Genomic DNA, 16,181 nt, shown 5'->3' on the forward strand with positions numbered 1-16,181 from the left:
TTCCAGCTGTCTTAGTCATCTAGTGCTGCTATAACTGAAATACCACACGTGGATGGCTTTAAAAAAGAGAAGTTTAGTATCTTACAGTCCAGTAGGCTACAAGTCCAAATTCAGAGCATCAGCTCCAGGAGAAGGCCTTCTCTCTCTGTTGGCTCTAAAAGATGGCCCTTGCGATGCATCAGTCTTCCCTTGGTCTGGCAGCATCTCAGCCCAGGAACCTCAGGTCCAAAGGATGTGCTCTGCTCCTGACACTGCTTTCTTGGTGGTGTGAGATTCCCGTGTGTCTCTGCTTGCTTCTGTCTTTTATATCTCAAAACAGATTGGCTTCAGACACTATCTAATCTTGTAGACCTCATCAGTATAAATGCCATTAATCCATCTTATTACATCATAGTGACAGAGTTTACAACACATAAGGAAATCACATCAGATTACAAAATGGTACACAATCATGCAATACTGGGAATCATGACCTAGCCAAGTTGACAGATATTTTTGAGGGACACAGTTCAAAACACCAACTAAAACAAAAAATAAACCCGTTGCTATCGAGTCCATTCCTACTCGTGGTAGCCTGGTGACCCCATGTCACCTGAGCTCCGTAGGGTGGGTTTTTTTTTGGCTGTAATCTTTATGAAGTCAGTTCTCCAGGCCTTTCTTCTGCAGAGCTGCTAGATGAGTTACAACCACCAACCTTTTAGGTTAGCAGTTGATCGCAAACTGCTTGCACCATCCAGGGACCTTCGTTTCCAGCTAGATGATGGTAATTCACGGAGCTAACCCAGCTCTTCCCAGTTTTTTCTACCCTGAGGCAGCTGCGTCTGTTATAGGTAGTTCCTGTCTGAAGGTGGAGTTCTGTTCCAATGGCTCATTTGTAAGTCGGTTCTGACGTAAGTCAAATACTCATTTCAAATTAACAATTGATGCTTCTTATGGTACAAAACGATGAATAAAATCACGCTATAGGCCTGGTCTAGAGTGAAGTAGGCTTCAGTGTCATACAATGAAGTTGGAGTCATAAAGGCTGCCAGGCACATGCGCAGTTCAATTGTATGTCATTAGAGTTGAACATTGCCTAACTTTCTAACCGTTATGATTTCCAACATCAACTTCATTGTAGACCAGGCCATAGCCTGCAATACGGCAGCGTTTTGAACAGTAAATCATCAAACTGAACATTTGCGAGTGAACATCTGAGAATAACATCAGCAAATTGCACATTGCAACACTGTACGTAGCACACATTACTAACGATACGATGTACGAAAAAAAGACCGTTATAAGAACGGTTCATCATAACCCAAATACATCACAGGTCAGCAGTTACCTGTATTGTATTCCTCCCACCAACACATATACCAGGAACTCTCCAATACTGTTCCCCTGAAATTAATGTGAAAATTGTGAAGAAAAGAAAAACAAACACTGCTAAGACACTCGCTGAGTCGTACATTTTGGTTGCAGAGAAAGTATGGAGGGCCACTCTGGCAGTGAGACAGGAACAAGAACCGAGCGTCTGAGCCCAGCATTGCACTCTGCCTGGGATTTACCCTTCAGAGCCCTTCCTTGGAACTGACAACAAGTTCCGCTCAGCACAGGTTCCAACTCCCTCCTCTACTCTACCTTACTGTTTGCAAACTCCATGTATTCCAAAAGCTTGCTTTATGTAAACAGAGAGAGAAAAAAACATTTCAAGGTGCCTGTGTGGTGGTGCAGTGGTTAAGAGCTCAACTACTAACCGAAAGGTCGGCAGTTCGAATCCAGCAGCCGCTCCTTGGAAATGCTGTGGACAGTTCTCCTCCGACCTAGAGGGTCGCTATGAGTCGGAAACAACTTGATGGCAATGAGTTTTTGTCTTTATGTGGTGGCGCAGTGGTTAAGAGCTTGGCTGCTAACCAAAAAGGTCAGCAGTTTGAATCCAGCAGCCACTCCTTGGAAACCCTGTGGGGCAGTTCTACTCTGCCCTATAGGGTTGCTATGAGTCGGAGGCGACTTAACGGCAGGGTTTGGTTTTTGGTTTCTGTGTACACTGTGGCAACCAGCTTCCATTCCCAATTCTGAGGGGGAATCTTCATCTACGCAGGGTTCATTCTTCCCTGCTCTAGTGGGGAGTTGGACGAGATGGCCCTGAGGCCCTTTCCAGATGCTAAAGTTTGGTGATTTTAAGCGATGGCTTGGGTTGAGCATATGGGAAAACTGTCCTACAAAGAAAGTTACTCATTTAACCAGATTACCCCGACACTGCCCTCTCTACTAAGTAACCCAAGATCCCACTTTTCTTCCATGCCCTTGATCCCTATCCCTTAAACCAGTTGCCAACTCATGGGGAGCCCATTTGTGTCAGAGTAGAACTGTGCTCCATAAGATGTTCAGTGGCTGATTTTTTGGAAGTAGATCGCCAGGCCTGTTTTCCAAGGCGTCTTTGGGTGTACTCGAACCACCAACCTTGCATTTGGCAGCCAAGCACTTAACTGTTTGTGCCAACCCAGGACGCCCGTGATGAACCCCCCGCCCCATATGCATTGACTCAAATAGTACTACTCTCCTCTCAATTTCTCTCTGAAGGGCTGAGCTGAAGTCTCTCCCCTTCCTTTCCTCCCAAGACTCCTTTTCCCCAGAGTTCTCTAGTCTAGCCCTGCAGTCGTGGTCAAAGTGAGCTACATAGGAGGAGGTAGTGGAGATGCAAAATTGATTAAATTGATCCTGTACAGTCTTGGGTTGGCTTCTGTCTCTTCAGCATGACTTGAGAAGTCCCAGAGTGGAATGTTTTCCCATAAAAACAGGGCAGGCCTTGGCAAAAGCTCTCTAGGGAGACACTGATATGGACATTCTCTGTGACTGGCTAGAGGTGATGCTGAGCCTGGACTGGAGCCTGAGCTCAGGTTCCAATGGGCCAAGGCAAGACCAGGCCAATAGCTCCCTGGTTCTACCGGTTTCCGTGCTTAGGGGTTCTGTTTTTCCAAGAAGTGAAAGAACAGTGGCTACATCCCTGGTGGCTTTGATCTTGCTGCCTGTAGGCAGGGATGGAGGGTATGGGAGGGCAAGATGAGAGTCTTGTGGGGGGGAGTAGGGGAGGGGAGGAACAGGATGAGATTCCAGTGCAGGCATGGGACCAAAGTGGGGCGGGACTGTACTGGGTGTGAACTTCACTGAGGTGTGGCCTTGGCCTTGCTTCCTCCCTCAGCCCCTTCTCCCTCAGTCTCTCAGTTTGTGCCCCATGAACCTCCCTTCTTGTCTACCTGCAAAAGAAGTGCATGAGGAAGTAGTGTCAGTAGTGGCAGCTAAATGGCTAGGAGCAGCCTTGGATCCAAGAATCATGGACCCAGGCATCACTGCCAGGGTGGTAGATGAGGGACCAGGCAAAACTGACTGGAGCCTAGCCATGTGTGCTGAATGCCTTCAGCGTTACTACCGTTCCCATCCCCTGAGCCAAAGGCCTGGAGATCATAATGCTTCCCTCATCCTGTGCCCAGCCCTCCACATTCATTCTTTCATTCATCCATCCAACAAACAAGTTTCTTATATAAACTAGTAAGGATAAAAGTTGACTAGGACTCAGTCCCTGGCCTCCAGGGATTCAGTGTCTGATATTCAGTGTCTGATGGAAGAGATAGACATGTAAACAAACTATTGCAGGTGAGAGGTGAGAGCTTCACTAGAGACCTGCTGGAGGTACCGTGGGAATGCAGGAGAGGAGCGGCTGGACTCAGCCTTGGAGCGAGGGGTGGGAAAGACGAGACAGCAGCCTATTTTCAGAGCACATTGCAAGTGCTCAGAAGCAGCCTCAGGTGTAAAGACTGATTAGATTATAAATGTTACCCAGGTCCAGGGAGTAGGACAGAGCCTGAGCTGGCACCTATCATAGCAGGAACAAGATCTCATCAGTGTCCCCTTTAAATCCACCTGTACCCCCTGTCCACCACCCTCCCCAATTCTGCTATGAACTGTACTGAGAAAGTCCCCATATTCCCAGGCTGTGGGGGCTAACTTGGGGTCATTTTAGTTTGCTTTCATAGGAATAATAAGAAGTGATACTAAAATCTCTTCCGGCCAAAGCACCTATGGGATATGTGTTCACTTCTGATCATTCATTTTGAGTGGGGCATTGAGCAAGAGGTTATGTATAAGATATTCCTCACAGAATTATTTATAACAGCAAAAGTTAGAAACAACCAAAATTTCCCAAAAATAGGTAAATGGGAGACATTAAATAACTTACAGTATATCGATGGAGCCCTGGTGGGGCAGTGATTAAGAGCGTGGCTGCTAACCAAAAGGTTGACAGTTCGAATCCACCACCTGCTCCTTGGAAACCCTATGGGTCAGTTCTACTCTGTCCTATAGAGTCACTCTGAGTCGGAATCGACTCAACGGCAATGGGTTTAGTTTTTTTTTTTGGTATATTGATATGATGTAACATTATGCAACGCACTAACAACTGTGCAGAAGAATGTTTGGTGATGTAGCAAGTGGGACACAGAATTCGTACAAATTTGTCTATGTAAAGAAAAAGGATATTTGCAAAGAAAAAAAGGAAGGAAATACACCAAAATGTTAACTAGTTATGAACAATTTGTATTTGCTTTAATATATTTTTTGGTATTTTCCAAAAATTTAACAATGAACATGTTTTACGTGTATAATGAATCAAACCAAAATGGAAGTGATGTTTATTTTCTTTTTTAAATGTGGATTGAGCATCTAAAGAAAAGTGACAAGGATGGTGAGATGTCTAGATGCCATGCCATTAACCAAAAAAACCCAAACCCATTGCTGTCGAGTCGATTCCAACTCATAGCAGCCCTATAGGACAGAGTAGAACTGCCCCATAGGGTTTCCAAGGCTGTAAATCGTTGTGGAAGCAGACTGCCACATCTTTCTCCCATGAAGCGGATGGCGGGTTCAAACCACCAGCCTTTCAGTTAGCATCAAGCGCTTTAACTACTGCACCACCGCACCACCAGGGCTCCCTACCATGTCATTAAAACAAAATAAAACAAAACCCATTGCTGTCGAGTTGATTCTAACTCTTAGTGACCCTATAGGAGAGAGTAGAACTGCCCTATAAGGTTTCCAAGGAGCAGCTGGTGGATTTGAACTGCCCACCTTTTTGGTTAGCAGCTGAACTCTTAACCACTGCACCACCAGGGCTCCACCATGTCATTAGGACTGTCTATTTAGTGGTGGAATTCTCGCCTTCCGTGCAGGAGAGCTAGGTTCAATTCCTGGCCAATGCATCTCACGCACAGCCACCACCCATCTGTCTGTAGAGGTTTCCGTGTTTCTATGATGCTGAGCAGGTTTCAGCAGAGTTTCCAGACTGAGACAGACTAGGAAGAAAGACCAACTGATCTACCTCCAAAGAATTACCCAATGAAAACCTACAACTGATCATGGGGATGGCACAAGACTGGGTAGCATTTTGTTCCTTGTGCATGGAGTTGCCATGAGTTGGGGGACCAACCTGATGGCAGCTAACAACATCATCCTGCAGAAGATTAAACGGGGACATGGTAGCTTTTTTAAATGGTTTAAGGGATGTGCCATGATTAATGGGAAAGTCTGGTTTTGTGTTCCTCATATAAGCAATGGATGACATGTATTATCCATTGTATAAATTGTAGCTCAATAGAAGGAGGGGCTTTAAACCCTAGGAGTAACAACCTCATGGCTGCATTTAGAAGCCATGAGCTCCCTGGCACTTCGAGAATCCCAGAGGCTGCAGAAAAACCATCCGTCAGGAATACTGAAGAAGGGATTGGACCATGTTGTCTCTAAAAGGTCCTTCTAACTCTAGCATTTTGTGGGGGTTTTTTCAATGCACATCCTTTGTTGGCCATCCTGATCGTGAGTTTTTTCATTCCCCATCACCTGCAACCTGTTGATACAGAACTCTCATCAGCTGACATCCACTTTCCATCTTTTTACATGTCTAAGCGCAGCCACAGAGAGGATGACAGCCTGTCTAAGGAGATCCAGGAGGAAACATACAGTCAGAGAGAGAAAGGGAGGAAAAACCAGAAGCAAGTTGATCTGTGGATCCTGCTGTTTCCCTGCCCTTGTTCAAAAAAGCCCAGCTCGGGACTCACAATAGTCGAACTAGTCATTGGCCTCTTGACTCAATCAACATATGTTTATTGATCCTCTCTTTGTGAGCCCTGGTGGCACAGTGGTTAAGAGCTTGACTGCTAACCAAAAGGTTGGCAGTTTGAATCCACCAGCCACTCCTTGGAAACCCTATGGGAACAGTTTTACTCTGTCTTATAGGGTCGCTGTGAGTTGGAATTGACTCAGCAGCAATGGGTTTGGTTTTGTTTCATTGTGCTCAGAGCTCAATGATTAGTCTGTAGTCAAGTTACAGAGTACAGCCTTGATCCTAGGGTAATGAAGAGCCAATAGGGATTTCTCAACACAGAAATGGCATTTCTGTCTGGTAGCAGTAAGTAATGAGAGACCTGAAAGAATTGAGTCCCAGATTCCAGTCAGGAGGCTACTGTAAGAAGATGCTGGAACTCTGAACCAGGGCAGTTCTGGTGAGAGTGGGAAGGAAGTCAAGGGCTCAAGAAATGTCCTGGAGACAGAGTTGGCTGAGCTTTACTACTGGGAGGGACCAGAGCAGGAAGAGGAAGAGGAAATTTTGAAAGAGTGGGAGCTGTTGAAAATGACTCTGGCCATGCTATTTGCAGACCATCAAATTCATGACATAATGCCAGGGCTTCCTTAGCTTCTATCTTCCTCTCCCTAACTCTGGCTGCTTAGTCCTCAGAGACCATGGAAAGTCACAGGATTTTCCTTGCTTAGGTTTTTGGGCTATTTCACTTCTCACCTTGGCACAAGATCAGTCTTGACTTGTTCTCCCTCAAGGGGTAGTCTTGTGCTTTCCAGCCAGGCTGCAACCTCCTCATTGGAGGACCCAGGGCACCTGCTGGTTACCTGGCATGTGTATACTTGCCGAAACACTCAAGTGATTTGCATGACCTAAAGGTCTTGAGCAGTAACCTGAGCCCTTCCTGCCTGCCCCGGCAGAGACCTCACCCCTGAGGACCAGATCGTGCTGCTGAAGTCAAGTGCCATCGAGGTCATCATGTTGCGGTCCAATCAGTCCTTCACCATGGACGACATGTCCTGGACCTGCGGCAGTGAGGACTACAAGTACTGTGTCAGTGATGTAACCAAAGGTGCGTCTGGCCTCTGCTCCTCCCTCTCTTGCTCCTAGACTCTGATTCATCCCTCCTGGGGTCACGGGCCCCCATCAGGCACATGGGAGGGGGCTAGGCAACAACAGGGAGAGAAGGGAGGGTCAGGCCCAGTCAGGGTTGGAAGTGGGATGGGATGGGGTGGGTGGCTTCTCAGCTCTGCCCATAGCACGTGGCCACTCTCTCTCATAGCTGGACACAGCCTGGAGCTGATCGAGCCCCTCATCAAGTTCCAGGTGGGACTGAAGAAGCTGAACTTGCATGAGGAGGAGCATGTCCTGCTCATGGCCATCTGCATCGTCTCCCCAGGTATGGTACCTCACAGTGAGGAACTTGAGGACCTGGGAAGTGGGGCATGTGAAGGACACAGGAATGCTGAAGGCCAGCAGGGCAATCTGGGGGGAGAAGTGAGCAAAAGGAGAGGCAGACAAGGAAAAGGTCCACTGGGTTGGGTTTGTACAGCCCCTGTGACGTGGGTATGTTGCGGAGTCCCTCACTGCCTTTGGCTTTGCACAGTATTTGCGCCGAATCCCACCTGACAGGCCACAGACAGTCCTGCATGTTTCTAATACTCAGTCTTTGCTCTTGTATGAATTGGATAGGACTTCCCTGACATTTGAGTTTCCCTTTGGGAGACAGGTTACGAAACCCTGGTGGTGCCTGATGGATGAGTCTGACTGATTTTGGAGGCAGGGTCCTGTGACCCTTGACCCCTTATGCCTGTTTGGGGTAGGAAGAGGGAGAGAAGGCAGAGGTCCAGAGGGTGTTATGTTGGTGTTGAGGCCCAAAGGGGGTGGCCCTACCTCAGACTGGACATGTGTTCAGGGTGGAGGACAAGTGAGTGGCATCTGTATGCGGGTACCCCCCTCCCCCCGAGCCAGCATTCACACACTCACTCGTTCATATACTCCACAGCAATTTATTGACACCCATGAGGTGCCAGGCACTGTGCTAGGCACGGGGATTCAGCAGTAGCAAGCAAGTCACAAACTTCTCTCCCATGAAGTTTAGGAGGAGATATTAACAGATAATTACTAGTTAACAGCTAATTCCTAATGTGATGAAGTTTCTAAAGGTAAAGAAGTGTGTGATACCATCGGAGGGTATAACAGGAGAGACCTTAGTGCAGCCTGGGGATTGGGGAGAAGGAGTGGTTAGGAATGGCCTCCTGGAGGAAGGTCTTTTAAGCCGCTACCTAAAGGAGCCCTGGTGGCACAACGGTTAAGTGCTCGGCTGCTAACCTAAAAGGTTGGAGGTTCAAATCCACCCAGCAGCTCTGTGGGAGAAAAACCTGGCGATCTGCCCCCGCAAAGATTACAGCCTAGAAAATCCTATGGGGCAGTTCTACTCTGTCACATGGGAACACTATTGAGTCGGAATCGACTCCTAACAACAACCTGAAGGATCAGTAAAAGCCAGCAAAGATAAAAGAGCCAAGTTCCAGGCAGAGAGAAGGCAAACTTGCAGCCTGGAAGCCAGGGAGCATGGCACATTAGGGTACTGACCGGAGGCCTGGGCATAGAGACAGAAGGAGAGAGGCCAGGTGGGGGCAGGGCAAGATGGGCCCCAGGAAGGCCTTGGCACCTCATCCTAAATGCAGTGAGAAGTCCCTGGAGGCTTTGAGCTCTGGATGTCACAGGTAAGCAGCGTACAGGGGTGGCCTAAGGGGTTGCTATGGTTGGGTGTCTATGGGCAGAGGTAGGGTGGGGAGAGTGAGCGGTGAAGACCTGGCTCGGAGCTCCTGTGCCTCCTCTGTCCTGTGTCTACAGACCGTCCTGGAGTGCAGGACGCCGCACTGATCGAGGCCATCCAGGACCGCCTGTCCAACACGCTGCAGACCTACATCCGCTGCCGCCACCCACCGCCGGGCAGCCGCCTGCTCTATGCCAAGATGATCCAGAAGCTGGCCGACCTGCGCAGCCTCAATGAGGAGCACTCCAAACAGTACCGCTGCCTCTCCTTCCATCCCGAATGCAGCATGAAGCTCACACCCCTCCTGCTCGAGGTCTTTGGCAATGAGATTTCCTGACCAGGGCAGCCTGCGGAGGCGCCTGGGTGGGGCCACCTCTCAGGGGCTGTGTGCTCCGGGCCTGGTCTGGCCACTGCCTAGCTGCTCTTCCTGCCCCCCCTGGAATTCATCCCCTTCTCCCTCATCGCCCCTCCATGCCCAGCCCATGCTCTCTTCTGCCCAGCCTAAACACCAGGCCCCCTTCCCTGCAGGCCCCAGGCTGCCCCCATCCCTGCAGACCTCAGTCAAGAGCAGTTGCTGTCTATTTGGCAAAGAAACTCAAGTGAGGGCAGAGGGCAGAGGCCAAAAGGCAGGGTCCTTCCCAGGGATGCCCCTACCACTCTGGAAGTGGCTACTGGCCAGTGCCTAGGGAGCAGGCTGGCAGGAGAAACGCACCCATTCCTCAGGGACCCAGATAACTGTACCTCCCACCACTCCAAGCCCACCTGTCCAGAGCCTGGTGGGGCCCTCTTTCCCCCGACCGTACCCACAATAAATAACTGGCTCATGCACCCACTCCACTCCCACCCCGTCCTGCTGTCAGTGTGTGCTGTTCTGTCCCAGAGCAAAGGGGCACAATGAGGCCTCCTTCCTCTGGCCGGTCAAGGACACTCATTGCCAAGGATGACCAAAAACAAGGTGACTGGGGTCACACCTGCCCCCTCCCCAACCTTCGCTGCCCAAAGTGCATTTGCCTAGCCCTTCAGTGCCCCCTTCATCACGTCGCCATGGTAAGCCCCACCGTTCTCCCAGCAGTAGCTCTGGTAAGTTAGGCTTTCTCCCCATTGCTGGGACCACTGGCCCAGAACCCACCTACCTGGAGGCCCAGAAGGGTGGAAAGCAGGGCCTGGGCAGTGAGGAATGGATAAACCCAGCCTCACAGAAGAGCAATGGATGATGGCCACAGGCTGCCCCTGCCACCAAGCCCACGGCTCCTCAGCCTGGAACCTAAGGGGTGGTGTGGTGGAAGCTTTCCCTCCAGTAATCCGTGTGGCAGGACTGAGTTGCCCCTGAGCAGAAAGCACCCAGTGCTGCCCCTACTCCTCACCCCACCGGTGCCTTACCTCCCTACCCAGGAGAGAGAGCCTGCCACTGGCTCCAGACACTACCACCCCCAGCAGCCACAGGGACTGGTAGGCCTCACCCTATGATGGCTAAGGGCTCCAGAAATTGGCCCACTCTCCTCATCATCCCAGAGCCTGGAGAAGCAGTGCCCTCTCTGCTTCCTGGCTAGGGGCCACATCTTTTCCACCTTGCAGGGTGGATGAAGAACTTTCAGACCCCAACATCCCAAGTCATGCTCTTCCTACCTGCCTAGTATAGTTCCAAGACTACTGTTTACTCAGTAGAACCAGGAGTGAGTGCTCCACCCACCTCAGCGTGTGTGTGGAGGGAGATAGAGTTGGCCTCTGGTGGCTGGTCAGAGAGAGCATTCTGGGGTGGAATGATTAGGGCTGGTTCCCTTTTTAGCCTCACTGTACCTCTCAAAAGTCAAAAGGGGCTTGTGAGGCAAGGCAGAGAGGGGGTGTCCATGACTCCTGAGTCAGCCCAGGATGTGGGAACTCTTGGTCAGTTTGCTCAGGGCAGGGAAGGGGGTGGTGTCCTTGGTGAGCATGAGTTGTAGGTGCCTGGGACCCGTGTAGAAGGGAGTTCTTCCATCAGGAGTCATAGAGGGCTCTTCAGATGGTTACTTGAGTTTGGGGACCACAGCTTCATTCACTATATCAACACTGTAACCACAGTGGGAATATGGACACCCAAGCCCCCCAAGATGTACCCCTGAAGTCTTCAGTAGGAATCAGACTTAACATTGGGAAGAGCCGTCAGTGTCCACCTAGCCCAGTGTTTCTCAGAATGCTTCAGGTGGAAAAACGTCTGAAAGCCACGTTCCTACCACACATATGGCTAAATCTTAAATTTATGAGGTATGAGTGTTTTTCGGAATCAGACTCCATTTTGTACTACATTTTAATATAGAGGGTAGCAAGCACCACTGATCAAGAGATATTTATGGAGGGAGAACTTGTGAAAATTCTATATAATTATTATTGTTGTTATTACTCTATAAATTAGGGAGAGGCCTTGTTATTTGATTTTAGCAGCAGAACACATTGGTCCAGCTTGCTTTTCAGAAAGAGCTTGAAAATTGCTCAACTAGTTCAACCCCTTGTTAAAGAAAACTGCCGCTTCTTTAGGAGGACTGGTTGACTAACCCAAGTTCATATAACTAGTTAGAAATAGCTCCAGGACTGGACCCAGACTTTGGATTTGTGGTCCAGTGCGCTTTTCAACATACCACGCTTGAGCTCAGACCCCATTTCCCATCCCCTGGGGGCTGATCCAGTCCCTTGGGGGCAGCCCTGGGTTTTAGACAGAAGAAGTCTAGATCCGGGATCCCTTCCTTCCTTCCTGGGCTTGTAACTCACTGACTCATCAGAGGGAGGAGGAGGGGGCACCTCAGCCTGTGTCTCAATGTGAATCAGACCCCCACCTGCCTGTGGCCCTGGCCTGATGGAGTCTCTGCCTCATCCTGTATAATGCTGTTGCCTTATCAATAAAATGCATTTGTCTTTGTAATCTCTACCTTCCCAGCTCTCCCTCTGTCTCTGGCTTCTCCAGGGACTCTCCTGGATACTGAGAACATCAGTTACTCAGCCCTGGAGCCCACAGCAGCCCAGGCCACTCCCCAAGGGAAGTCTAGGAACTAGGAGGAAAAGAGAGGTAGGAAAAGTGAGGTTTCATGGGGCCTGAACTGGGAGAAAATATTATCATTTATTCTCTTTTAGAATGAGAGGGCATGAAAGTAGGCATTTATAAATCTAAGTCTTTTAAAATATATTATTGGAAGCCCAGGGAAGTGCACACTAAAATGCCAAATAAACAAGATTCTAAACCAAAAAAACCAAACTCATTGCCATCAAGTCGATTCCTACTCATAGTGACCCTGTAGGACAGAGTAGAACTGCCCCGTAGGGTTTCCAAGGAGTGCCTGGTGGATTCAAACTTCTGACCTTTTGGTTAGTAGCCAAATGTTTAATCACTGTGCCACCAGGGCTCCAACCAGATTATAGGAGAAAGAAAATCCTCCTGCTGGCTAACTAGAAGCAAGTAGCAGAATCCAAGTGAGGCCAACAGGGAAGGCTGGAAAATACGCCACATTGGGTGAAAGCTGGAAATTAAAGCAGAAAAATAAGGCTCTAAAGAGTGCCTCCTGAGTGATTTCCAAAGAGAAAAAAAAGTATGCCAGAAGTTTGTCCAGTAAACAATGAAGAAAGCTTTGTTCATGGTAATAAAAATGACTCATACTTACATAGCACTTACTTTGCGGCAAGCACTGCTGTAAATAAATGCTTTATGCAAACCAACTTGCTTTATCCTTATAAGAATACTATGGGATATGGGCTATTGTTACCTCCATTCGGCAGTGGGGATAACTTGCCCAAAGCCACAGTGGTGGTAAGTGACAGAGATGGGATTTCAAGCCTTGGCAGCTGACTCCAGAAGCTGTTAATTTGCTGCTACACTATACTATTTCCTACTGAGCTGAGGGACCTGGCAAATGCATTCTCGTCAGCTCTCTGCTAAAGAGGAGGTAAGGGAGGTTCCCATTACTAAAACAGGCCCAGAGATGGGAAAATTGGAGGTGCTGGGTCAAACTGCTCTACCCTCAGGAAGTGTTTAGGCAGATGTGTTGGGTGGAATCAAGTGTGGTGCTTCTCTGAGAACCTCAAGAATGAAAACCAGGCAACTGTTGGCAAGCACGGATGTCTTGCGTGGGAAATGGCGGCTGTGCCAGCGACTTGGAGAAATGCAAATGACTCCGGTGAGTGGCCAGGACTCTCAGGGGGCCCAGAGGAGTTAGAGCTGATTCCCAGGAAAGCGGGGTTTATGATAAAGGACAACGTCACTAAAAACAGCAAACAAAAATAACGAAGAACACGACATTGTGATTTATAAAAGGGGAAATCAGGCCCAATCTATGTATTCATTTAGGGTAAGCTGGCCTGAGAACCTGTAGATGTGGCTTACTTTTATTTTTCAAAAGCATCTGAAAAGATTTGAAACCAAAACCTAAAACTTGTCACTCTGGGCAGGGATGGGAGTGGAAGAACTGGGAATGACGCTTTAGGGCTATTCTATTATGAAAAATATATGGACTTAGAGAAAGGAAGTCAACAGCTATGTAAACGAGCATGTCCCTGACTGGAGACATATCGAGACTGCAGTTCTTAAAAGTGTTAGGAGAGTGGCATTTAACATAGATGATCTTGAAGAACGCAAAATCTCCAAGGCTGTGTATTGTAGTAAACTTTTCCAGGTCAGCTGGGAAGAATGGACCTTGAGAAGATCTTATAGCTGGGATAAGGTGATTTTAAGTTTTCACACTACAAGTTTTGGTTCTACACCCATGCTGTTCAGTAAGGTAACAACTAGCCCCATGTGAGGAACCCATGGGTGGTGCAAACGGTTAAACGTCTGGCTACTAACCAAAAGGTTGGCGGTTTGATCTACCTAGCAGCACCTCAGAAGAAAGGCCTGACAGTCTACTTCTGAAAGGTCAAAAACAAAAAAAACCCAATTGCTGTACAGTCTATTCCATGTCATGGCTGCCCCATGTGTTACAGAGTAGTAGAACTGCTCCATAGGGTTTTCTTGGCTGTAATCTTTACGGAAGCAGATCACCAGGGCTTTCTTCCACACCTTTAGGTTAACAGTCACCCAGGGACGCTTTCAAAAGGTCACGGCCATTGAAAACCTTAAGCACAATTCTTTACTCAGCCACACATGGAGTCGCCATGTGTCTGACTAGATTTGACTGGAACTGGAAAGCCACATTTGCTCATTTAAATTTAAATTAATGAAAATTAAATGAAAGCAAGATTTTAGTTTTTTGGCCCCAATAACCACATTTCAAGTGGCTATCATATTGTACAAGGCAGATACCGACCGCTTCCATCATTGCAGAAAGTTCTACTGGACACATTGGTCTACACAGTGTGTGCTTACCTAGAACTAACGGTGGATGACTCACTGAGGATTCTGGTACAACATGCTTCTGTTGATCTGCTGGGCAGAACAGCCACTACACTGCTTGTCATCATATAAAGGATATGTAGGGAACATCTTCCCCTCATATCAAGTTACGCTGCAACTGGATACTGGGAGCAGGTCTGTTCCTCAAAAGAGCCATAAGGGAAAATCACCTCACAGGCCATGAGGTTGATAAGCTCAGAACTTCATGTGACACAAATAGATCACTGCTATGCCAGTAAACATTGATTCTTTCAGTCCTGGGGCTTGCCTGGAGGGGTTGGAGCCCTCGGGTCAGCTTTGATAGCTTCTACTGGGGCTCCTTAGAGGCTGCCTGTGCAGTGTGGGGTCTGTCTGCCTGCCTCATGGCCCTGCAGGTGACAAACAAAATGAGTGACATCTGGCCCTCCCAGCACGGCCAAGGAGGTGCCTCATCACTCCAGTATCCTTTTGGCAGCTACTGCTGGTCATGGGGAAGGGACCTGTGAGGCTACTGGAAGAGTCTGCGTTCCAAGTGGCCCAGCAGCATAGCAGGCTGTGGAGCCAGGAGAGCTGGTGGGGGCACTCTGGAGGACACTCTCCATACAACTGCTCTGAATCCTGGTATTCAGACATATCATATATGATATATGGGATAGTGTTGCAGGGTTCCAGGCATGCCTACTCTGAAATGTAGATTGGAGTGCAGGGAGTTTATTAGGGAGTACTCGAAGGATCACCAGTTTAGAGAAGGAAACAGGATTGGGAGAGGGAAAAGCTGGGCTGCAATGGAGTCTCAACAAAGGTCTCAACCAACCCTAATGGGGATCTCAGAGCTGGGGTGGCCTTTCAGGTTGTCACGAGTTGGGGCAAAGAGCTGGGTTTTTATATCCCTGCACAGACTAGCCACTGTTGGTCTAGGCTAGGCTGTCCCCAGGAAGAGAGCGTGACCTGGAGCTAGGCAGCTCTCTTCAGCCAAGGGCAGGTAGGGCTGAGGGTGTTTCCTTTACATTTTGTACAACCAGGCCCTCCCTTTTGGCTGCTCTGCCTTGGGGAGGGCAGGTTGGAAGGCTTTCCAGGCCCTTCCCTTTGGCTTCAAGAAGGGGGACAACAATAGTCCCAACAGCCCCCTCCCTAGAAAGGTGCTCCCAGTCCACACACACCCCCACCCCGACCCGCCCTGGATTATCTGCTGTTTGTGTTGAAGTCAGAGTTCCTGGGCGGTGCAGATGTTTGGCTGCTGGCCAAGATTCCAGTTCACCAAGAGGCATCTCAGAAGAAAGGCCTGGAGATCTACTTCTGAAATATCAGCACTTGAAAATCCTATGGAGCACGGTTCTACTACAACACACATGGGTTGCCAGGAGTCGAACTCTGCGATAACTGGTTTTACTGGTGGTGTTTTAAATCATTTTGAGCTCCACCACTAGGTGGTGCTACTTCCCTACAGGATAGGCTTGAGTTAATTGCTCTATGCCTCTAGCTCTGCGATGCTGACTGAGATCTAGCAAGGCCTTGAGTCCCTGCTGCTGTACCTGATGGTGTTTACTTCTCACGCCAATGGCCAGCTCCCTTCCCTCCAGAGATGGGCAGAATGGATAAGGAACCTACTGACTGGCTTTCCAGACAGCCTTTGGAGTCACAGCAGGTGGAGAATCTGATGCTTTCACACCTCAGCCAACTGCTGAAATCTTATGCCTGGGGTCTCTGTGCACCTTCCATGCTGGGAGTGGGGGAGGCCCCAGGTTCCCACTGAGGTCCAGCCGGGCTGTGCAGTCCTGAGGTTTCTAAGCACAGACACGGCTCTGAGCTCAGTGCTGGGGGTAGAGCAATAAGTGGCGGCCACCACTCCCCAAAAACTCACAGCCCAGGGGGAGAAGACAGACCTACAAACAGCTGATTACAAAGCAATACAAGTGGAAGCTGCAGAGCATAAGAGTTAACAGCATAAGCTGCCTGGATCCCAG

General features: G+C 48.9%; 1 protein-coding gene across 1 annotated transcript in view; it reads left to right on the forward strand.

The window, feature by feature from the left end:
* The window catches only part of VDR (vitamin D receptor), a 49,227-nt gene extending 40,001 nt beyond the window's left edge, over positions 1–9,226 (forward strand). The window contains exons 7-9 of the mRNA XM_004384543.1: positions 7,027–7,178; positions 7,389–7,505; positions 8,966–9,226. Coding sequence (XP_004384600.1) covers positions 7,027–7,178; positions 7,389–7,505; positions 8,966–9,225 — 529 coding nt within the window. The 3' untranslated portion in view covers position 9,226. The remainder of the gene's footprint in view (positions 1–7,026; positions 7,179–7,388; positions 7,506–8,965) is intronic.
* Positions 9,227–16,181: the final 6,955 nt, after the last annotated feature.

This window comes from Trichechus manatus, unplaced genomic scaffold (assembly GCF_000243295.1).
Source record: "Trichechus manatus latirostris isolate Lorelei unplaced genomic scaffold, TriManLat1.0 scaffold00123, whole genome shotgun sequence".
Lineage (NCBI taxonomy): Eukaryota > Metazoa > Chordata > Mammalia > Sirenia > Trichechidae > Trichechus > Trichechus manatus.